This window comes from Astyanax mexicanus, chromosome 18 (genome assembly GCF_023375975.1).
Source record: "Astyanax mexicanus isolate ESR-SI-001 chromosome 18, AstMex3_surface, whole genome shotgun sequence".
Taxonomy (NCBI): Eukaryota; Metazoa; Chordata; class Actinopteri; order Characiformes; family Acestrorhamphidae; genus Astyanax; species Astyanax mexicanus.
The window spans coordinates 45,254,344-45,277,495 of record NC_064425.1 but is presented as its reverse complement, the minus strand read 5'-3'; the positions used below and the strand labels follow the sequence as shown (position 1 = coordinate 45,277,495).

The following is a 23,152-nucleotide window of genomic DNA, read 5'->3' as shown; positions in this document are numbered from 1 at the left end:
ATTATCTCTATAAACCTATATATATATATATATATGTCTGTCTGTCTGTCTATCTGTCAGTCTGTCTGTCTATCTATCTATCTATCAATCTATCACAAAGTACAAGAAGTTATCTAAAGTGACATTTAATATGTGTAAGAACAAGTTTTCTTAGAGAAAATCTAATGAATCTAAATGAAATTTAAACAGCCATGCTGACATTAAACATATAAAATACACTCTATATTAATAATAATCCCAATTGTTTATTGATTTTTTCTACAGTTTACACCGTCAAGGTTCTCAACTCCAGCAACGACCTGGTTTTTACAACTTATTCCACCATAATCACTAAGCTCCTTCAGCTAGGTGAGACAGAAGATCTCATAAAGCCTCTGATTCTGTTCTGTATTATTTTAAATCCTCTGTTCTAAACACACACTTTTATTCTGTAGCGGCACTTTTGTATCATGTTTTATTCATGCTTTATTCTTATTATTTTTTTATATTTTTATTTCCAATTCATCGTTGTTCTTTTACATGTTTTTAATTTTACTTCTCTTTGTTTTAATCGTGTTTGAATCATTTATGCTTTATTCTTATTTTAGTCTTATTTAGTTATTTTTTAACCATTTTTACTGTTCTTCTTTTACATGTTTATTTTTTTATTTGACTTCTCTGTGTATTTTCTAGTTTGTAAAGCACTTTAATTGACCGTTTTGTATGAAAGGTGCTTTATAAATAAACTCACCTTTCCTTGTCTGTTATATTTGATTGTACTGAACTTTCTCTTATCGAATCTTCTTTATATAAAACCCCTCAGGTAAAGACGAGGGGATTCAGAGAGGGTCGTACAGGGAGATGATCCAGCGCTCGGCGTGTGAGGAGGTGGAGATGAAGAGCGATGCTGAGTATCTCATCATGGGTTTGGATAGCAGCATCTCAGGACTGAGGGACAGGTGAGATCTCAGGTGTTTCTCTACAATCTGTAGAGCTGCATCGATTAATCAATATAATCCACAATGTCAATTATAAAAATTATAATGTTAATTATAAAAATATATATATTTTTGACTCCAAAAGCGCCCAAACACAACAGACACAACACATTTCCTCACTAAATAACAGCATTTTCCACATTTAAATAACATTAAATAAATGTTTCTAAACATTTCTATGACATTTAAATCTCATGTTTAACTGTTTTTTATCATTTTAAATTGTTAGAAAAATCTAGAAATGTGAGATGTCCCCACAGCAAGCAAATAGGGAGGGAACAGCAGCAATAATCGTTAACTAATCGAGAAATAATCGGCAGATTATTCGTCTACCAAAATAATCATTAGTTCCGTCCCTGTTTATAATAGAGATGCATGATTATGAAAAATCTGTCATTTATTATAAAAATTAAACCAAAAACATGGTGATGGTATAAAATGGTACCAGAAGTCCTAAAGGATGAGGTAAAAAATTAGGTTGTAAAATTTTTATTTATAAGTACCAAAAATAATAATTTTAATGCACACACCAAAAAAAAAAGAAAAGAAAAAAAAAATTAGCCGTCAAAAAAGATATAAAGGACATATTCACTCACTTTTTGTATTCACTCGAATTCCATGCTAATGTATCCATCAAAAACACAAAAATAATAATAATGTTGAAAAAAATAAAATAAAACCTAATTTTAATATGATATAATATGAAAATAGCTCCTGTATTGGATTATTGTTACATGTGTTTGTATTAGATTTGAATTAAAAAATGTAAATTTTCCTATTACTATTTATTTTGTTGTTTATTGATTGATTGATTGATTGATTGATTGATGAATTGCCAGTTTTGGTATTTTGTTTTTTGCAGTATAAGGCGCATTAAAAATCTTTTAATTTCCCTAAAACTCACGGCTAATGCTAATGCTAATGCTGCTGCACCCAGCCTTAGTGAAAATCTGAACATCTAAGCTTATTGTAAGTAAACGGAGGTGCTTTACTCACCCAAATAAATCGTTTTCAGGAGAGAAATCTGTATAGATTAACATCCAGCTCTTGTTTGACTTTAATATATATATATATATATATTTAGAATTACAGTTTTGTTTACTTCGCTTAGCTTTACTGAACCAACAATTAGACGTTCATTGATGGGGTGCCTTATAGTGCAAAAAATCTGATTAGTATATTGATTTTAGCATGGAATCCCAAACCCACAGACCCGCCCACTGCTGGCGTTTGATTAACAGTGATTTACATGTTTTTATTTTTTATTTTTGTTCAGATTTAGGTACATCTTGAACGACAAGAACTGGATTGAGGAGATTCCACCAGAAAACAAATGCAAAGCCACCAGAAACAGACTGGCCTGCCAGCTTCTCCAAGACTTCCTGGAGCAGCACTTCACAAAGCAGTGCTTAGTTCAGTGAGACAGAGAGAGACAGAGAGCAGGACAATAAAGGAGGACATCAGGACAGCGGGACGAGTAAATCATGTGCTTTTATTTTCAGTGCATATGACAGAATATCAAATAAAGGTGAGGGTTGTGGAAGAGCACAGTTCAGAGTTCAGTAGAAGCATGTCTTAAAGGAGAAATTGACTTTTATTGTAGTAAAACATGATTTAAAAGTACTTACTTTTGTTGAATAGCTCACCTCTGCTCTCCCACAGCGTTCAGAGATACAGAAATTTTGTGCTTTTTGCTCAGAACTCTTTACAACAGTCGTTTCAGGGCATAATTTATCCTGATAAATCACTTTTTACACTGTTATCCAGCTCAAAGTAGCTCAACAACATCCTTACTAGAATCCAGAGGGAACCCTGATATTTAAAACAAGGCATTAATAACTTAAAAAGTGCAGAAGAAGCTTATTAAAAAACACTGTTTACATCCTATAACACTACTAGCTTCAGCTCCGAGCACCGCCATTACTGTACTGATAATGACATAAACATATATATATATATATATATATATATATATATATATATATATATATATATATATAGACTCTGCATAACCTGCCTATTGGAGTAGCAGCCGGCACAATTTATGCCAATTTATACTCGATTTTCACACGGTTTGATTTGTTAGGCTATGCAAAGTCTATGTATATATGTCTATATCATTATCAGTACAGTGATGGCGGTGCTCAGAGCTGAAGCGTTATAGCGTTATAGGATGTAAACAGAGGTGTTTAATAAGCTTCTTTTTAAGCACTTTTTAAGTTATTAATGCCTCGTTTTAAATGTCAGACCTCTCCAGATTCTAGCAAGGAGGTGTGGAGCTACTTTGAATAACGATGAAAAAAGCGATTTATTGGGCAAAAAGCACTAAATTTCTGGATGTTAGAAAGCTGCAGGAGAGCGGAGGTGAGCAATTCAACAAAGGTAAATACTTTTTGTCACGTTTTACGACACTAAAAGTCAATTTTACACCAGAGTTCTCCTTTAACTTGGCTTGATGTTTGATATTTGATGCTGCATGATCTTATAAGCGTGATATTTGTTCATGTTATATATATATATACCCTTCTGGACTGAGCATTTATTAGATATAAGTCCTTAAAATAGAGTCGTATATGAAGATGTAGCGTTATCTATTGAAGCTTGTGCCTTTCAGATCAGTGATGAGTAGAAGATAAACTGCTTTGCTGTTTAACTGAAGCAGGAATGTTGTTGTAGGTCATGTGATGTTTGGATAGTTTAGGGAATGTGATATTATTTAAAAATGTTTTCACAGCAGTAAATTACAGCAGACAGATTTAAACAGGTTTAAAGTCTTTAGAAGGTAAACGGACAGGAACGTCTGTAGATGTCTGAATGTAGCCTGAGTACAAAGCAGTTATTATATAGATCAAATAAAAATCATAATTCAACACATGATTGCTTAATTTCTCTTTCCTGTGGAACAGAGGGATGTTTTAAGGGATGGCTGATTCTGATTGGGTGAACTGGGCTTAAGTCAGTAATACAGTAGAGCTGGGCGATATGGTGAAAATGTCATATCATGATATATAAGGACATTTAGTTGTAAATATTAATATTTATCACAATATTGTGACATTTAAACAAAATGCATAAATAAAGATAGTTGTGTTTACACCTCCACCACTAGATAGCAGTGTTGCACTCCCATAAACTCTGTGAAACACATATATATATATATACAGTATTGTGCACATATATACAGTTTTAGGCACCTGTGGGAGTTTTAAGTAAAGAAAAAGCTTCTTATCTGTGCAGTAAGTGTTTATTTATTATCTCAGCAAAACACATTAAATCAGCATTACAATAAATACAAACAGCTATTTTACAAATAGCTAAACGTTTTCCTTAAAGCATCCTAATCCTAATCTCTCCTCTTAATCTGAGTTTAATGGAGTTATTTATCTCTATTTTTCATCATATTAATCAACACCTGGTTTGGTAAATTTACTGGTTAATGTGTACAGTAAATTTACAGTAAATCAGGTGAGCTGCTGACGGAACTGAACATAATAATCTACACATGCTGGCTGTGGAGGAGCATCTTGGAGAAATCTGCAGTCTCTACACTTTGTTCTTCAGCTTGGCTCACAGGATATAGAAACATACTTATAGTTAAAAATGAGAATTCCTTCTTACATTTTACTGTATCAATATATTTATTTGCATCTGTTTAAATCATATGTGGAGCTTTTTCTCATTTTAGGTAAAAAAAAAACACTCATATTGCTGAGATAAATGGTGTAATGTGCTTTGGTGCCTAAAACTTTTGCACAGTACTGTGTAATATATATATATATATATGGTAAAATATTGTGTTTTTCATTGCCCACTTTTACACATCTGTATTACTGACTTAAGGAAAACAAGCTCCAGCAGTAGTTATGAAATATTTACACTTTTACCTTTCTCTCTATTCTTTTTCATTTTAAGCTTCTTAAAGTAGAAATCTGGTGTGAAATGGACTTGTGGGATTGTAGTAAAACTATACTTTTTTTCCCCACAGCTGCTGATATTAGACTCCAAACTGAAGACTATAGGATTTAGAACAGGATGACATGTAAAGGTGTCCAAATACTTTTATCCAAACCTGCTGTAAGAGCTACTTACTAAAAGGGGACCGACTACGCACTAATGGTTATGGATTTAGAATGAGAATTATCTGTAGGTGTAATATGTGGGTGTCCCAATACTTTTGTCCACGTCTGCTGATATTAGATCTACTAAAGGGGACCGACTACACACTGATGTTTATGGATTTTGAATAGAATGACACTGAAGGTTCCTGTAGGTGTAAAGTGTGGTGTCCAAATACTTTTGTCCAAATCTGTATTTTAAGCTAAAAAAAAAAAGGGGACCGACTCCACACTGATGACTATGGATTTAGTAAAATAGCATGATAAAAAAGGTCCTGTTTTTTTTTTCAAACCTGCTGTAAGATCTCATCTTTAATGAGGGTGAATAACTCCATATTAATGTTAATATATTTATTATATAATAATGGATGTCATAAAAGCTCCTGCAGGTGTAATATGTAGGCGTCCCAATACTTTCTTTTGTTTTTAAATAATAAGTCAAGGCATTTGTATTGCAGATAAACAAGACAATAAAAAATAAAACACGTGAATGATAATAAGTAGAAAATAAAATAAATTAACTTTCTCCTTCAAAAAATAAGCACACAGCCATCGAAACGTTGTGCTGTTGTGGTGTAAGAGAGAGTGTGTGTACGAGTGTGTGTGTGTGTGTGTACATACAGAGAGAGAGAGAGAGAGATATGGCTAACACCCTTGTCAGAAATCTGCAGAGGTTTTTCAAGGCAAACACTCACTAAAATCTAAAAGCTGCTCCTTTTTTCTCTACATGTGCATTAAAACATCTGAAACACCGGCTTTCTACAGGAGAGCGGCTCTCCCAACCCATAATACAGCAAAAAGCTATCAAATGTACATGATATGATACAAAGGCGTCAACATATACAGCCAATCAGAGCACAGATAGCGGGTTTGATACGAAATGCTTTGCTTTTTTCACAGTACATTTATAGAAGATACGTCACTGATAATTCAAGAGTTCGGTTTCTAAGGAACTTCGCTTCCATGCCGTTGGAAATGTTGATTTATTTTCAAAATTCAGATCAAATATATCAAGTTTTGATATTTTAGCTCAACCAAAATGTCCATAAAGTAATTTAAATGCTGATAAAGTAATTTTTTTAAAGGCTTAAAGAGTAGCTGCCCCTCATCAGCACTGCTGAGAGTACTGAGACTATTATAACTCACTCACTCGTTGTGTAGTTTTGTGTAGTTTTTTATGTAGTTTTGTTGTTGTGTTTCGCTGTTTGTAGTCCGATTTATATTTTGTCCAAAAACTCACAATCAATCCAAATGAGTGCACTGAGAATATGGCATAAATAACCCACATTACACACATTAGTCTGTGTTGTTATAACTGTGTAGTTACATAATATTATTAATAAGCATGTAATAACAGTGTTACAGATGGATTACAGCATTTAACAGCAACCTAATACACTTGTAACACCTGAGCAACGACAAGTGGTTCCTCAGCAACAGCTTGACAACCATCTACGACACCATAGTAACCATCTGGGATCCATAGCAACCATTTGGCATCCACTAAACACCATCGAAGCAACTGCCTAAAACCCCTCGCAATACTATAATGTTGCTAGTTGGTTGTTGGTTGCTTTCCAAAGCAACATAGCAACAGCAAAATCACAGAAACCACCTAGAATACCACAGCAACCATGTAGCTGCTGCTGTTTTTCTTTTTTCTTTTTTTGAACGCTATCGAGACACTTGCGCTTATACACAAGCTGTATTCCAATGCTGTAATCCACCTATAATACATCAGCAGTAGTTACACAGTTATCATATGTATTATTACTATAAGTAATAGGTAATTACACAGTTATTACATACACCTGCTATAAAGTGGGATATATTAGCTTTAATTTAGCTCAAATCAATACAATTAAAAAATGGTGTCGGCTGCACTCCTTCCCAAAGTTTACTTCAGTGGCCGAGACCTTTTTTAACATGTGCAAAATAAAAGTCTAAATGCAGAAAGGTGATTGCACCTGTACAATACGTTTGCTGGGCTGTCCTTCAGGTGCAGTAGTGCTCAGTCTCTACTGCAGGTAACGGTAGACTTTAAAACAGTGGTTTCCAGAGTCGGCCACGGCCACGTGACCGTCGGACGTGAGAGCCAGACCCTGAGGGCCGTACAGAGGGTCCGCCGTCGTGTTGATGTACGACAGGAAGGATCCTGAGCTGTCGAACACCTGCAGTACAGAACAGCAGAGGACTGAGTGAGAATTACAGTGATACACAGATCAGTACACTGATTTTACACCTCTAAACCTGGGATTATAAATCATTTCACAATATCAGATTAAATTTAGTTTATTGTCATTCAATTTTAAACCAAAATTAAAAATACTTCAGCAACAGTAAAGTTTAAGCACTCGTAAAGTGCATGAAGAGTGCATTTATATGTTTATATATATATATATACACAACTATACACATTTTACATCATATATACATACACACTGTACATATACATATATATATATATATATATATACTAAGAAATGTAATGTATTATATATATATATATATATATATATATATATATATATATATATATATATATATAAAATCTATCTAATCTATATATATAGATTAGATAGAGAGATACTTATGCTTTTGGTTTTCTTTCAAAATGGAAAGAAATAAATACTTAAAATAGATGACTGCATATATAATAATATTTAAGTCATTTAGAGCATTTATTTACAGAAAATGAGAAATGACTGTAATAACAAAAAAGATGCAGAGCTTTCAGACCTCAAATAATACAAAGAAAACAAGTTCATATTCATAAAGTTTTAAGAGTTCAGAAATAATCAATATTTGGTGGAATAATCCTGGTTGGTTTTTAATCACAGTTTTTAATTTCATGCATCTTGGCATCATGTTCTCCTCCACCAGTCTTACACACTGCTTTTGGATAACTTTGTTATTTTTAATATAATTACTGAAATAAAGTAATTTTTTAATGATTCAATGAAATGTTGATGCACTAGTATATATATATGAGTTTCACTTTTCGAATTGAGACTAATGTATTAACTGTAATTATATAAATCATACATTACGAGAACACTCTATACCTGTGTACAGTTATGCATACCTGTATCCTACTGTTACCCCAGTCTGCAACAATGATGTTTCCATTGCCGTCCACGGCCACGCCCGTCGGAGCGTTAAACTGCCCGTTTCCCTCCCCGTGAGAACCGAACTTAAACAGGAACTCCCCGTCCGCATTATACACCTGAGCAGAGGAAGAGACCGCCATTATCTCATATTATACACACATTTTATCATTAAGTCTATAACACAACTCATACTTCTTTTTTATCATTTTATTTAACATTTTTATTCCATTTTCTCCCCAATTTACACGACCATTTACTCAACCCACTCATTAGGACTCCTCCTCATCACTAGTGATACCCCAACACACCAGGAGGGTGAAGAAGACCATTTTGTATATCCTCTGATACATGTGAAGTCAGACTTCGCCTCTTTTTGAACTGCTGCTGATGCTGTAGCATTGCCGAGTAGCATCACAGCTACCGCTAACGCTCGGAGGAAAGCATAGCAACTCGGTTCTGACACATCAGCTCACAGACGCAGCCTTGTGCTGATCCACATCACCCTAGGAGTGATGAGAGGAAAGAGAGAGCCCCATCTACTGTACTGTACCCACCCAGAGAGAGAGCAAGGACTACTGTGCTCTCTCGGGACTCCGGCAGCTGATGGCAAGCTGCATAACCGAGATTCGAACCAGCATAACTCATACTTTATACTATAACTGTATGAATTTAATACTCAGTCCGAGCCTACCTTTACAGAATGATTATGGAAATCAGTCACGACTATTTCATTCTTGTTGTTCACGGCCACAAAATGAGGACCTGAGGAGAACAAACCGGAGGGAAGGAGTGAAGACAGAGAGATTTTATATGTAATGTAAAAAGTTTTAAAACATCAACAATTTCTTGGTTTATTTTTGCCACTTAAACAAATAACAATATTTTATATAAAAAAAAAAAGTAAAACATAAAAATATTTCATATAGTAAAAAAAACCCTGGAAAATATTAATGTATTGAAAAAAAAAAAAATTATATATATATTTTTTTTTTAAAAAGCCTGAAAAATAATTGCATCTTAAAAAATAAAAAATAAAAACCCTGAAAACAGTTATACATTGCGAAAATAATACAAATCAAAAACTAAAAAAACTATTTTATTATAAAAAACAAGTATGTGTATACTGTAAAAAAAAGATATATATATCTCGTATAAATCCCTATTTTAAAAAATAATTGTATATTTAAATAAAACTGAAAAATAACTGTATATTGTAAACACAATATATTTTAACCAAAATCTGATGAATTGTATCTGTAAATTTATAAATAAATTATATGTTTAATTATAATTGTATATTGTAAAAAATAAAAAATAAATAACATAAAATTTAATGCTACTTACTGAAGGCAGGGCCGGATTTACTGAGCTTTTGCTCCACTGGAGTGTTTGGGGCACTTTTGTCTAAAATGAACAGAAGAAAGGAAGTTATTATGGGGTTTTATTATAAACGTGAGTTATAAAATATCTCACATAGTTTTTTTTATTATTATTATTATTTCAGGGTCCCTCAAAAGAAAATATTTACCACCACAGTAAAAAAAGGCCAGTGGTTAAATCTGTACCTGAGAACTGTCTGTCTGACGTTCCCTTCGCTCCGAATTTAGTTACGAGTTTCCCGTTGGACTGGAAGATAAAGACGCAGCAGGCTTTATTATCTGCAGCGATAATGTGCCCGTTTTTATCCACCGCGACTCCTTTAGGCCCCATCAGTCGCCCCGCTCCAATTTTACTCTGAAACCAGAAAACAAGACAAAAAAAACATTAATCACCAGATCAGCCAAATATCACTTAAAAATTAATCTTATAATCCTTAATAGTTCATTAAATATGTTTTATGTTGTTAATGCAACTAGTAAAAGGAGTATTCAAACAAACACAATTGTACTGATCCAATCAAAACAGTGCAAATATTCTTCTTACCTATAATACAAAAAAGTGCAATTCTAAAATTTAAATGATCTGAAAATAATTCAATTTTACAATAATACATCAATCAATCAACCTTTATTTACATTTCACAAGACAATACTCTTATTTACAATGCATCTGAGCATTTACAACTTAAAGGGACTGAAAAAAACATTAAAATTAAAATTTAAACAGCTTGAAGCATAAATAAGAAACTTCATATACAAAACAAAAATACAAATCAAAATTAAATACCAAAAAAATAGAAAACAAACAAAAAATATAAGATTTAATTAAAAAGAAATAAAAAAAAAAGAATCAGAATAAAAAGATAAAAGCAATAAAACAGACATACATAGTTGGAATAATAAAATATATGAGAGAAAAAAATAAAAGATAAAATTAATGAAATAAAAAGGTCAAAAGTAAAACAAGTAAAGGACAAAATGAATAAAATAAATGAAATAAAGAAAAAGGCTGAAAGATAAAAAAATAAATGAATAAATAGACAAAGTAAATATAAAGATATTCAAGTTTTAAATGATTTAGTGACACAGTGAGTTTTAGAGTTTTCAGCTCTCTGCTGCTCTGTAGCTAAAATCAGATTTACCCAGTTCAGTAAAAAAGGTCTAATAATGACTGTTCTTTATAAAAATCATGGGTTAGATATAAAAAAGGACATTAATTCTAAAACAGAAACAAAACAAAGGGAAAATTAAATAATTAAACCATTTTGATTTTTAATTCAGAACTGTGATTAAAAAATCCCTCACCTTAAATTTCCCGTCAGAGGAGAAGATCGTGATCCACCGGTTATCGTAATCCGCAACGATGATGTCCCCGTTCATGTCCACCGTCACGCCGGTGGGACGCTGCAGCTGCCCTGGAGAACGACCTCTGACCCCAAACCTCAGCTTAAACTGACCGTCATTAGAGAAAACCTGCAGAATTTACACCATAACTCATAAAAAACTAAAATCAAACAAAGCAAATGATCAAAATATGAACTTTTATCAGTAAATCAGTAAATTAAATGAGCTGCACCTGTATACACTGATTATTACTGTCGGCCACCACGATGCGGCCGTTACTGGAGGTGGAGATGCCCTGCAGGTTAGAGAACTCTCCTCGTTCTCGTCCTCTCGTCCCTGAAAACACACAAATAAACATATTATTACTGTATATAACTAGATTAGTGACTGTTAATAAGGCAAAGTCAATCAAAAAATCAAAAGCAATGTCCAATAAAAAAAAAAAACAAGTATTTCCAAAAAAGGGACTTTACAGGAAAAGGAAAAAATGATCTAAACTTTAAAAAGAAAGCTAATATAATTTTTTTATTATTATTTTACACAGTGTAAAGAGCAGCTTCCAGGTTCAAATAAGAGAGAAATCTAAAAACAGATGAACATAGAAAAACCTTTTCTTTTGTACTGTTACTGTTAAAACTAGGCTCAGCTCTGTGGAGCCAAATGCTCGTCTAGCGCCGTCCTGCCTAGGAAGAAATGAGAACAGCACTTTATTTGTGGAGCTCCTGCTGCTGCTCCATGTTTGCTCCCTGTATAAATATATTAATACTGTAGATTGAAGGATAATTTTAATGCACACTGAAATGAATGTACTTGTTAACTGGAGAAAGAAGGGAATTGTAGTTGCTTTTTTTCTTTGAAAATTTATGTTAAATTTGTGTCTTACTTGTAAAATACAGCTTTTGAGAACTCTTTTGAATAATTACATTTTGAGTATTTCAGAACCATTTATAGTGCATCTCTTTTTGGTTGGTTTTCATGAAAGAAACTCTAGGTGCTCCAGCATTTCAAGAGATTTTAGACAATTTTAAGCTCCCAACTTTGTGGAAACAGTTTGTGGACCGCCCCTTCCTGTTCGAACATGATGAGAGTGCAAGAGTGCACAAAAGCAAGCTCATAAAGGAATTGGAATGGATGATTGAGTTTGATATGGAAGAACTTGACTGGCCTGAACAGAGCTCTGACTAGGTGTCAGGCCTTCACATTGAAGAATCGAAGTCCCATAAACACATAAACACACTCCTAAACCTTGTAGAAAGCCTTCCCAGAAATATCAATTGATATCAATAACCATCAGAACTCTATTTCTACTGATCGTTAGCTTGTTTTTTTATTTTAACTCACCCACTCTGTAGATCAGCTCGTCCTCGATGGGGTTCTCCTTCTTCTTGGTGGTGCTGTACATGCTGGAGGGCCGGCGCACGGCTTTCTGCCGGACGTGTCCTCCGCCTCCTCCTCCGCCGGGGGACTTCACGCGCCGCTTTACGTCGTCCGGAGACTGCGGGGCGTCGCAGGGTTTAACGGCCCGCAGGCGGAAGGGGCTGCCCCGTACGGGCTGTCCGTACAGCAGCAGAGAGAAGGAGAACTCCCCCTCGCTCCTCAGCGTGTACCCCACATCATACGTCCCGTTCTTATTATCCGACACCTCCGCGCCCAGAACTGACCCGTCCACACCGGAGATCTGAGCTTTCAGCGCTGCGTTCCCCGTCTTTACCAGCTCTCCACCTTTATCCTGATTACACAACACACAATACATACACATAAACTATCTACAGAACATGTGATAAATCATTATTAAGCTACAGGGGTTAGAGAATGAAACTGAAGCACCTGGTTTTAGAGCACAATAATTGATTGTGGTGACGGACAGTTCTGGTGGAAACAGCAGAGTTGAGGTGCACATTGAATTCTGCGTGATTTGATCAGCCGTGGTTTTATGTTTTTTGGATACAATCCGGGTTAGCACCCGAACATCCCTTTCAGACAGCTTCCTCTTACAGCGTCCACAGTTAATCCTGTTGGATGTGGTTGGTCCTTCTTGGTGGTATGCTGACATTACCCTGGATACCGTGGCTCTTGATGCATCACAAAGACTTGCAGTCTTGGTCACAGATGCTCCAGCAAGACGTGCACCAACAATTTGTCCTCTTTTGAACTCTGGTATGTCACATTTTTTTATTTGAAAGCCAGACAATTTTGGATCATCAAGTTCTTGAGACGTATTTAGTTGATGATAATGTTTATAATCTTTATAATCTTTACTGGCACAAAAATCTGCTTAAACTGTGCTTCCCTAGTGTATATTTTTAAGGTCTGGGTAAAATGTAGAATCAACCGGAGATCCGATTTAAACCTATAGTTTCTTACACAAGATAGCTAAAGTAAACTAGCTGCTGTAAACAGAGCTGTAGGCTCTTTAGATGACGAGACAGTGTCGACTTCCCAGCTTCAGCTCTGCTTGTGGGCGGTCCCGAGCCAAGGTGGGCGGGGCCATGAATAGTAATTCATGGGTTGACGTAGACACGGTGCTTTTCCTGATCGACTCATTTTTCGGGAGTGCTTTACTCACCCAAATAAACAGGAGAGAAGTTTTCAGGAGAGAAATTTGTGTAGATTAACATCCAGCACTCGATTTACTTTAAAATATATATTTTTTAATTACAGTTTTGTTTACTTAGCTTAGCTTTACTTTACCTTAGATAACCTACACCCCCCCACCCCACATTGTTGAGACCTGCTGATTTAGAAGGAAAACATGGCGACACCACTGTTCCTTACTAGTGCCGCATAGTATGCCTTATAATCCAGTGGGTCTTATGTATGAAATTAGACCATAAAATATATGTTAATTGTTAGTGCACCTTATAATCAGAAAAATACACATTTCCACATTTTGAACAGAATCATATAAAGTCAGTGTGAATCACCTTCGTTGTAACGGTGACGGTAGTGAGCTGTCCCACCACAGCGTGCCGCAGCCCCTCCCCCGTGGCCACGCTGGTGTGCCCCACGGCGCTGGTGGTCAGCAGGACCCCCAGGTTCTGAATGGATCGTCTCAGCCCCTCCGTCTCCACCTGGCACTGCAGGTGGCCGTTCTCGTGCGGTTGCTCGGGGAAGGCGTGGCGCTCTAGCGCCCCCATCCTCTCGCCCATCTGCTTCTGCACCAGCAGGACCTCGGTGGCGCTGCCGTGGTTCAGGGCCTGCTCGGTGAAGCTGCAGCTGCTCTGGATGTTCTCCTTCCCCTGAAGCAGTGCAGACAGCTGAGACTGCAGAACCTGAAAGAGAGAAATACAGAGATCATACAAAACAGAAGAGTTAGATGGCCTTCTATTGTGTTCTATACCTGGCAACCCAGGGTGTGGAAATAGAGAACTAGAGGACTAGAGAATGGGCAGTTGGTGGGATCAGATTTCACCAAATTAAAAACCTCTGGAATATAATCAAGAGGAAGATGGATGATCACAAACCATCAAACCACCAAACTGAACTGCTTGAATTTTTGCACCAGGAGTAAAGCAGCATAAAGTTATCCAAAAGCAGTGTGTAAGACTGGTGGAGGAGAACAGGATGCCAAGATGAACAAAAAAAACTGTGATTAAAAACCAGGGTTATTATTCCACCAAATATTGATATAATTTCTAAACTCTTAAAACTTTATGAATATGAACTTGTTGTTTTCTTTGCATTATTTGAGGTCTGAAAGCTCTGCATGTTTTTTGTTATTTCAGTAATTTCTCATTTTCTGCAAATAAATGTTAAATTACTCTATTTTTTATCCATCAGTGCAGTGAGGGGCAACTTTCAGAATCTTGATGCTTGAATCCGATTTGATGTCGTTATATAAAGTTATAAGAATTAGGACTGTGATTGGGTGATCTGCTGATACCTTCTGCTTAGTGCTGCAGATGTTCTCCAGGTCAGTGATGAGAGCGTTCTTGCGCTGGTGCAGCGATCGCTCCAGCTCCTCGAAGGTGCTGCTGATCTCAGTGATCGCTTCACTCTTCCTCTCTGCCAACTGCTTAGAGATATCATTCACTGTGTCGATCGCTGAGGTCAGCTGAGGAAGCCTGGAGGAAGAGGGAGAGGAAGAAGAGGAAGAGGAAGTAGAGGATGTTAGTGTATAATATGTGATGAATAAAGGGGTGAAGTTTCAATAAACTCCTGATTTAACACTGCAGCAGTTGGGAGGCCTTGGAGATTTATCAGTCAGACAGCAGTAGGCGTGTAATAAAGAATAAAATAGAATTGTTTTCCTCCACGCTGCACCTTAACGCTGTGAGAGGGATTATTATGGTTATTACAGAGCAGATAATTAGCCGGGTAATTGCAGATCAGCTCATCAGCAACTTTTCTTATTGGTTTTTCCAACAGAATGGTCCCTCTGGGCACAACAGCAGGTCTCAGATCAGTTATTATAGTCCTACCTGTCTGTAGTCTGATGGGTTTTTACTCTTCAGTATTTTATATATTATATAATGACTCATGAACAGCAATGAAGTACGGATTGAATGGAGCCTGTTGGCAAATACTGCGTTTGTTTGAGTGAAATATTATAGTACACTCCTAGTAAATGCATTATGACTACACATTTAATCCAGATCAGGACATTTCTGTAAGTGTGAACGCTCTGACCTGTTCCGAATGGCGTCCAGCTGGTTTTTGAGCGCTGCTTTGTGCTGCTCCAGGACGTCCCGGAGAGGAACGGTCACGTGCTCCCGGTGTTCCCCCTCCGTACACTCCAAACACATCGCCGTTTCACACGACTCACAGTAAAACTCCATCACCTGCAGAGAGAGGGAGCAGAACAGCGCAATCAGCATGCAAAGCTGTAGCTTCACAGCAAAGTGAAGGAAAAGCAGCAGCTATTGTTCAGCACCTCCAGAAACTGCATCCTTCAAGATGACTGACCTTGCCCTCGTGGTTGGGACAGGAGAGGGGCTGGGCGGAGGTGGCGGCGCTGGCCGTCTCCAGGACGTTACAGGACTCGGGCTGGGAGCACTCCGACTCCCTCTGCAGGACCTCCATCAGATTAGTGATGAAGAAGTTGTTCTGCAGCGCCGCCACGCCCTTCTCCGGCAGGATGGAGGTCTGCCGGCACACCGGGCAGGACAGGGTCAGAGACTGCGGGGGGATGTAGTTCTGGAGGCATCTGCAGAAAACAGAGAGAAAACAGAGAGAAAACAGAGAGAAAACAGAGAGAAAAAAGCATGAGATCTTCTGTGTTCATGGATCACATTAATCAGCCAGAAATAACCATAAAAGGAAAAACAGTATTTCATTTAGAGACAAAAACAAAACTACCAAGCAGGGGGTAAAATATGCTTATAAATCCTAATATTAGCATTATTTACCCCAATCAAGGACACACACAATTACAATGCATACATAAAAGAATAAAGTATAATTATATATATATATCAGAATATTATAGAATTATAACCTTCTTTTTCTAAACTAACTGTACACTTTTTAGCTACACTTAACAAACAGGAAAACTGTAGTTCTGTATCTGTTTATCTGCAAACTTTATTATCCTGGATTATTCTCAACACTGCTGAGACATTAACTGGCTATAGACCACCAATCAAAACTATCCAGCCAACAGTGTCTTGCGGCCAGAGTCCTGTAGACACTAATGAAAGACGAGAGGACAAACCCAACAAAAAACGGTGCATGTAGATCAGACACTGCAGCAGTGCTGCTGGAGTTTTTAAACATGCCAGTGTTACAGCTGGACTGAGAATAGTCCTGTGGGAGGAGTCCTGTGGGAAGAGTCCTGTGGGAGGAGTCCTGTGGGAAGAATCCTGTGGCAAGAGTCCTGTGGGCACTAATGAAGGACTAGAGGATGACCAACACAAACTGCTGGACTGAGAATTTAGAAATATCCAGCCAACAGAGTCCTATGGCCAGTGTCCTGTAGGCAGATTCCTTTGGCCAGTGTCCTGTAGGCAGATTCCTTTGGCCAGTGTCCTGTAGTCAGAGTCCAGTATTTAGAGTCCAGTAGTCAGAATCCAGTAGTCAAAATCTAGTGGTCAGAGTCCTGCAGTCAGAGTCCTGCAGTCAGAGTCCTGTAGGCAGAGTCCTATGGCCAGTGTCCTGTAGGCAGATTCCTTTGGCCAGTGTCCTGTAGGCAGATTCCTTTGGCCAGTGTCCTGTAGTCAGAGTCCAGTATTTAGAGTCCAGTAGTCAGAATCCAGTAGTCAAAATCTAGTGGTCAGAGTCCTGCAGTCAGAGTCCTGTAGGCAGAGTCCTATGGCCAGTGTCCTGTAGGCAAAATCCTGTAGGCACTGATTAAGGACTAGAGGATTTCAAACACAAATTACTGGATCGGAAACAGCAGTGCTGCTGGAGTTTTTTAACACCCCAGTTTTACTGCTGGAATAAAAATAGTCTTGCGGGCAGAGTCCTGTGGAAGAGTCCTGTGGAAGAGTCCTGTAGGGAGCATACTGTAGCCAGCACAGAAATTCTCCACACTCAATAATACATTCTTTGGCATCTTTAAGCACTAGATAAAAGTTAAAAGTTAAAACTTTTTTACTATACTTTTAGTAGTATATTAAGCCTAACTCCTAACAGATAAAGCTGTGAGCTGATGAGTGAGGAATTCTGGGATATGTTGATATTATAACAGTACGAGAGCTAAAGGAAGGGGAACACGCCTGTAACGGCTCAGTCTCAGTGGGTGGGTTTAAACATGATGTCACCCCACAGCAATGCTCTAAATCCACTGTCTGGAGCTCAGATCACTCAGCACACAGAGACACTCCTGCATTTCCCAACCCAGCCGGGACTGGGAGAAAACTCTAAATCAGTGCAATATACCAGTATAATGCTGAAAAAGCCCTGTCTGAAGGGGTCAGAGCTGGTACTGTTTAATATCTGTGATTATTTTATTCCTTAATAGAAATACATTATCTACAGGATAAAGATCATGGCTGTATTATAGGCGGTTGTACTAATCGCTTAAGCTTTTAGCTCTGTACTATATTTAAAAATAATGTTATGTCTCAGTTTCCACTACAAGCACATTCTTAATATGACTGGTTATGATTATATACCTGTTATAAAAAAACAGAAACCACAGGCTTAATATGACTGTCGTGGTTTGCACTAAATAGGACCCGGAAAAGTTCTATTTATATTTCTTATTTATATAGTTTCTATTTTGTATAAACTCTGTATAGTTTGTGAGAGAAACCAGTCGAGTTGAGTTTGCATTATATGATTTTGTCAAATAAAACAGTATTTTTTAAGTCATTTTTTATTTAATTATTTAAAAATTCCAGAATCGTGTCTCGTCTCCTCTCGTCTCGTGAGATAAGATGAGATGAGTGTCTTGTTACACCGCTATTAAATACAGGTTGCACACACAGTAAAGAACATCAGAAGTAAAAGGTGAACAGGACCAGGTGAGGTGATGCAGTACCGTTCACAGAAGGTGTGCAGGCAGGGCAGGACTTTAGGGTTGTGGTAGTGCTCCAGGCAGATGCTGCAGACCAGGAACTGCTTATCTATCTGCCGCACCACGGGACTGGTGCTGCCGGTCTCACGCTTAGCCATGGTGAGAGGCATTCACAAGCAGAGGTGGAGGAGGCACACACACCTCTTAACCTACTGAAACACAGAGAAAAAATACAAAACACACAGAGAGAATATATTTAGTATGTATTGTGTAAATCTATACTGTATGTACTTTTATGGAAAAATCAATAATAGTCAATAATAACACAAATTAATGATGAATACAAAAATACAAACACAACATTTATATTTTATTCCAGAAAACTTTCCAAAAATATTTTGAATAATAAAAAAAAGATATCCTGTCTTTGATGTTCTGATTTTGAATCAAAAGGACCGAAGTCTTTGTTCTTTTTGATCCTCTGATCTTCATACTTGCAGAATTAGAAACAAAGCTACTGACAATTAATAACTTTAATTTGATGCAAAGACAAAATAAAACATAAATAAAAATTCTGCCTTTATTCTTCATAATAACAATGGGGGTGGAGCAACACTGACAAAAACAGAATTAAGAATATATTTAGTATGTGTTGTGTAAATCTATGTGTATTTTTAGGGAAACATACAGCTGGATTCAATCATTATAATCAATTATACTCAATAATAACACAAATTAATCATAAATACAACAATCCCAACACAACATTAATATTTAATTCCATAAAACTTACAAAAAGACTTGAAAAAAAGATGTCTGTCTTTGATGTTCTGATACATTTTAATCAAAAGGACAGAAGTCTTTGTTCTTTTTGATCTTCTGTTTTTTTATACTTTTAGAATTAGAAATGAAGCTACTGACAGTCAGATAACAATTACTCTGATTGGATGCAAAGACAAAGCAGAAATATGGTTTATATATACTTGGACAGGTGCTAAATCAAAATAAAAGATAAATAAAGAAAGAATCAATGGAAAGATAGTACAGCACAATCACCCAAATAAACCCACAAATTAAAGTATTTTTCTTGTTAAAAACTGATGATAACCACTATATTACCATAGTTTACTGTGTAGTTTTAATAACGTATTAATATTTTCTTTATGATGTTCCATCTTAAATGGCGCAACCGATAGTATAGGCTGCAGCATTTAAGGTGGAACAGAAAATTAAGATAAAATAAAAGCTAATAAAAGCTAATTTCAGCTTCCCATCATAGAGGAATTAAGGAATTAAGGACAATAATAAATAATTGCTGCACCATCTTCCTTTTTTCTGAAGACATACGATAAACATACGCTCTAAAATTAACTATTCAATCAGCAGCAGCAGTTAGGTTGCTGAGCTTTAGCGCTACATATCTGTATCGGTTTTACACTCCAAAAACGAGGGGCTAGACGTAGAACAGAGAAATGGAATTGGGTCTTAATCTAACCCTGTCATCTAACTGGGTCTTAAAAATTAAAAAAAATAAATAAACCCATTTATTTAGATTTATAGCAGCACAATTGTTTGAAACACTATATAATCATGTGTCACTTTGAGAAATCAAAGCTCATGGACAGCTGTATACATGCTTTTCTGGACAACCTGATAAAAGATACAGAAGCAGCATCTGAAAAGTGAGAGAATCACGAGGACAGATAGAACTGTGATAATAAGTAATATTACACTAGATTTTGATTTATTATGATTTATTATATTACCAGTACTAGTCCCTGTTCATTAGATTTTAGATTACCGCAGGATTAGAAATAGAAAATAAAAATAATGCATTATCAGTTTTTATAGTGTTTTTTTATGATTTATTCTATTTTCTATTTTATCATGCATTCTGTGCGCTGTGAACATTTCTTAAAGCGTCCTGCTCTTATATTTATGCCATTTTTATGCCCCGACCGCATACATCATACATTGAGACCGTTCAATCTTACAAATACCTGGGAATGCACCTTAGCCATAAACTGGACTGGTCAGTGCACACTGATGCAGTATACAAAAAAGGACAAAGCAGACTTTATTTCTTAAGGAGGCTTAAATCCTTTAATATCTGCAGTGAGTTTCTGCGCAGTTTCTACCATTCCGTCGTGGCGAGTGCTGTGTTCTTTGGGGTGACTTGTTGGGGAAGCAGCATCACTGTGAGAGACTGTAACAGGCTGGATAAATTGATCAGAAAGTGTGGTTCTGTGATGGGTGGGAAAGTAGACTATGTGGGGGATCTGGTGGAGAAGAGGGTGAGGTGTCTGTTGCAAACCATCCTTAACAACAACAGACACCCTTTACATGAGACTCTGGCTGCTCAAAAAAGCAGCCGCAGTAACAGGCTCCTTTCGCTGCGACATAAAACTGAGAGGTTCAGAAGGTCGTTCATTCCTACTGCCATAAGGCTGTACAACACCTCTTGTTGACGTGTGTACTCTGTGGTTTGTGTTTTGTTTTGTATATTTTTGTATAGTTGTTGCTGCTGGACAAATGAATTTCCCCTGTGGGGATTAATAAAGTATCTATCATATCATCATCATCATCATCATCTACTTCAACAGCGCACAGCACTGAACATCTGTCAGACAGATAATGGATTTCCCTGCTCAGAGCGACTGTTCAGCTTAAAGCAGTGGGCCGGAGTCCAAAATAAAGGAACACAAGACCTGCAGATCAAAAAAGAGAAAGAAAAAGAGAAAGAAAAAGAAAAGGAAAGATCTCTCCTACGCAGAAATGCAAAGAGATGAAGCTCCAGCAGACAGCACAAAAAGTAAAAACAAAGACCAGCAATGTGTTTTTAAATGCTGCACTTAATCTATTAAACTGAATGTAGTGAAATTAGTCACTATTAAAAGCTAAAAACAGCTTAACAGAGCCTTGAATAATGGTGACATTTTGATTATAGCACTTAATGCATGGTTTATGAATTATGGAGAAGAAGATTTTAATGCCTTTTCAAAAGGAAGATCTTTTTTTTTAATGGCAAAAAAAGCTTTTCAGTTTTTAGTTTGCTACTTGCCAATGGATGTATTAAAAACTTACTTTATTTCAGTAATTCAGTTTAAAATGTGAAACTCATATATTATATAGATGTATTAAACACAGAGTGATCTATTTTAAGTGTTTATTTATTTTACTGTTGATGATTATGAAGTTTACAGCCAATGAAAACCCAAAAATTATGTGAGTCAAAAACCCAACCCACTGATTATGACTCCCCCAATGACTAGAAACTCAGAGTGAGCAAAGACAATTGTGCTCTCTCTGGGCTCCGGCAGCTGATGGCAAGCTGCATGGCCAGGATTCGCAACCACTGGCAAAAGTAACAATTGCTCCTTAACAATATTCTCATTTTTTGAGACACTGATTTTTGGGTTTTCATTGGCTGTAAGCCATAATTATCAACAATAAAATAAATAAACGCTTAAAATATATACATCAATATAATATATGAGTTTTTCATTTCATTTTCATTTCATTTCATTTCATTACTGAATAAATAAAGTAACTTTTCAATGAAATTACATTTTTTTTTGATGCACTGCTACATTGGCTCTCCATGTTTTTTCGCAGTCATTGCTATTTGCAATAACAGCCATTGAATTTTCTGTAAGACGAACACATATGGAGAGTATTATGCATACTAATAAAGAATGCTGAGTATTAACGGCACTATTAACACAAATAAAGTTGAGGAAGCGTGAACGCTGGAGGCTGAAATGCTTGTGTAAGTGCTGTTCTCAGTGATGGCATGTTTAACAGGCATTTAATCAGGATTGAGTTTCAGCGGTGGCTCTGAGACACGCCGCTGCTCGGGGCTCATCATTGTGACACAGCCCACGTGCCAGCGCCCGGGTGGCAGAGCACTATTTTAGAGCCAGTGTGAACAGAGAGGAACCCGTGCAATAGTGTACTGAAGCTACTGACACTCATGTGTCAGTGACGTGTTTCATGCTATATGTCATGAGACATTAACAGGAACTATTCTAGTGTCCCATGACTTTTGCCATGTTCTATTGAAGCTAAAGAAAGCTGCACTAGGCTGACATTTCTAGCCAGATGCCACCGATCATGATCAATACCATCCATTGCACTGTCCATGTGGGTGGTAATGCTGTCGTAATGCTGTGATTATTCACAAGATAACACCTCACAGCTTATAAGGGAGGGGGCGAAGCGTGCTTTTATGTTCCTACCTCTGCTTTCTGACTTAGGAGAAAGGACAGATTTACTGCTGCTGTAGTCTTTCACACAGACAAAAACATTTTTATTGTCCTGTGTGTGCTGGATTTTGCATAGCTTTCCGATTAAAAATAATATATATATTTTTTTCTATTAAAAATAAGACCTAACCGAATCAATTTCGGGATATTACAAAACTGCTCCCACCCACCAAACCCCGGACCAGATAGAAGCAATAAGGAAGCGAAGGGATAAGATTGTGGATGAATAGAAGTAGGCTCAATCTATGATCGTCAAACAGTAAAATATTATCGTTTTAAGACCATTACTCCAATTCAGGGTTCATACACTTTTTAACCAACAAATTTCTATTATTTTTCCATGACTTTTGCATGCCTTCAAGCCAAATTTTTATGACCGTACGATTAAAAAAAGATGGACAATAAAACCAAAAATCAACGAAAACTATAATCGAAAATGATTATACTAAGCCTAAAATGAATCTGACACACAATCATTAATTATAAAATAATAAAATGTGTATCAGATCCTGCAGAGCTTCATTGTGTAGAGCTAAATTACTAAATTAACTCTGAGCTGATGT

The 23,152-nt window shown here is 36.6% G+C and overlaps 2 protein-coding genes across 6 annotated transcripts in view; one reads left to right on the top strand and one right to left on the bottom strand.

The window, feature by feature from the left end:
- c4 (complement component 4) overlaps window positions 1–2,779 on the top strand; it is a 31,145-nt gene extending 28,366 nt beyond the window's left edge. For both annotated transcript variants that reach the window (XM_049466935.1, XM_022668796.2), the window contains exons 39-41: window positions 265–348; window positions 803–938; window positions 2,254–2,779. In XM_049466935.1, coding sequence (XP_049322892.1) covers window positions 265–348; window positions 803–938; window positions 2,254–2,398 — 365 coding nt within the window. In that variant the 3' untranslated portion in view covers window positions 2,399–2,779. The remainder of the gene's footprint in view (window positions 1–264; window positions 349–802; window positions 939–2,253) is intronic.
- A 1,885-nt stretch (window positions 2,780–4,664) lies between these two features.
- The window catches only part of trim3a (tripartite motif containing 3a), a 31,625-nt gene continuing 13,137 nt past the window's right edge, over window positions 4,665–23,152 (bottom strand). For 2 of the 4 annotated variants that reach the window (XM_049466940.1, XM_049466941.1), the window contains exons 2-14: window positions 18,349–18,536; window positions 15,831–16,071; window positions 15,555–15,706; window positions 14,809–14,989; window positions 13,850–14,197; window positions 12,267–12,654; window positions 11,158–11,261; window positions 10,887–11,054; window positions 9,768–9,936; window positions 9,547–9,606; window positions 8,894–8,964; window positions 8,178–8,318; window positions 4,665–7,263 (exon numbers count right to left, since the gene is read on the bottom strand). In XM_049466940.1, the coding sequence (XP_049322897.1) occupies window positions 7,111–7,263; window positions 8,178–8,318; window positions 8,894–8,964; window positions 9,547–9,606; window positions 9,768–9,936; window positions 10,887–11,054; window positions 11,158–11,261; window positions 12,267–12,654; window positions 13,850–14,197; window positions 14,809–14,989; window positions 15,555–15,706; window positions 15,831–16,071; window positions 18,349–18,494 (2,322 nt within the window). In that variant the 5' untranslated portion in view covers window positions 18,495–18,536 and the 3' untranslated portion in view covers window positions 4,665–7,110. The remainder of the gene's footprint in view (window positions 7,264–8,177; window positions 8,319–8,893; window positions 8,965–9,546; window positions 9,607–9,767; window positions 9,937–10,886; window positions 11,055–11,157; window positions 11,262–12,266; window positions 12,655–13,849; window positions 14,198–14,808; window positions 14,990–15,554; window positions 15,707–15,830; window positions 16,072–18,348; window positions 18,537–23,152) is intronic. The other 2 variants (XM_022668797.2, XM_049466942.1) reach the window with 1 other exon arrangement.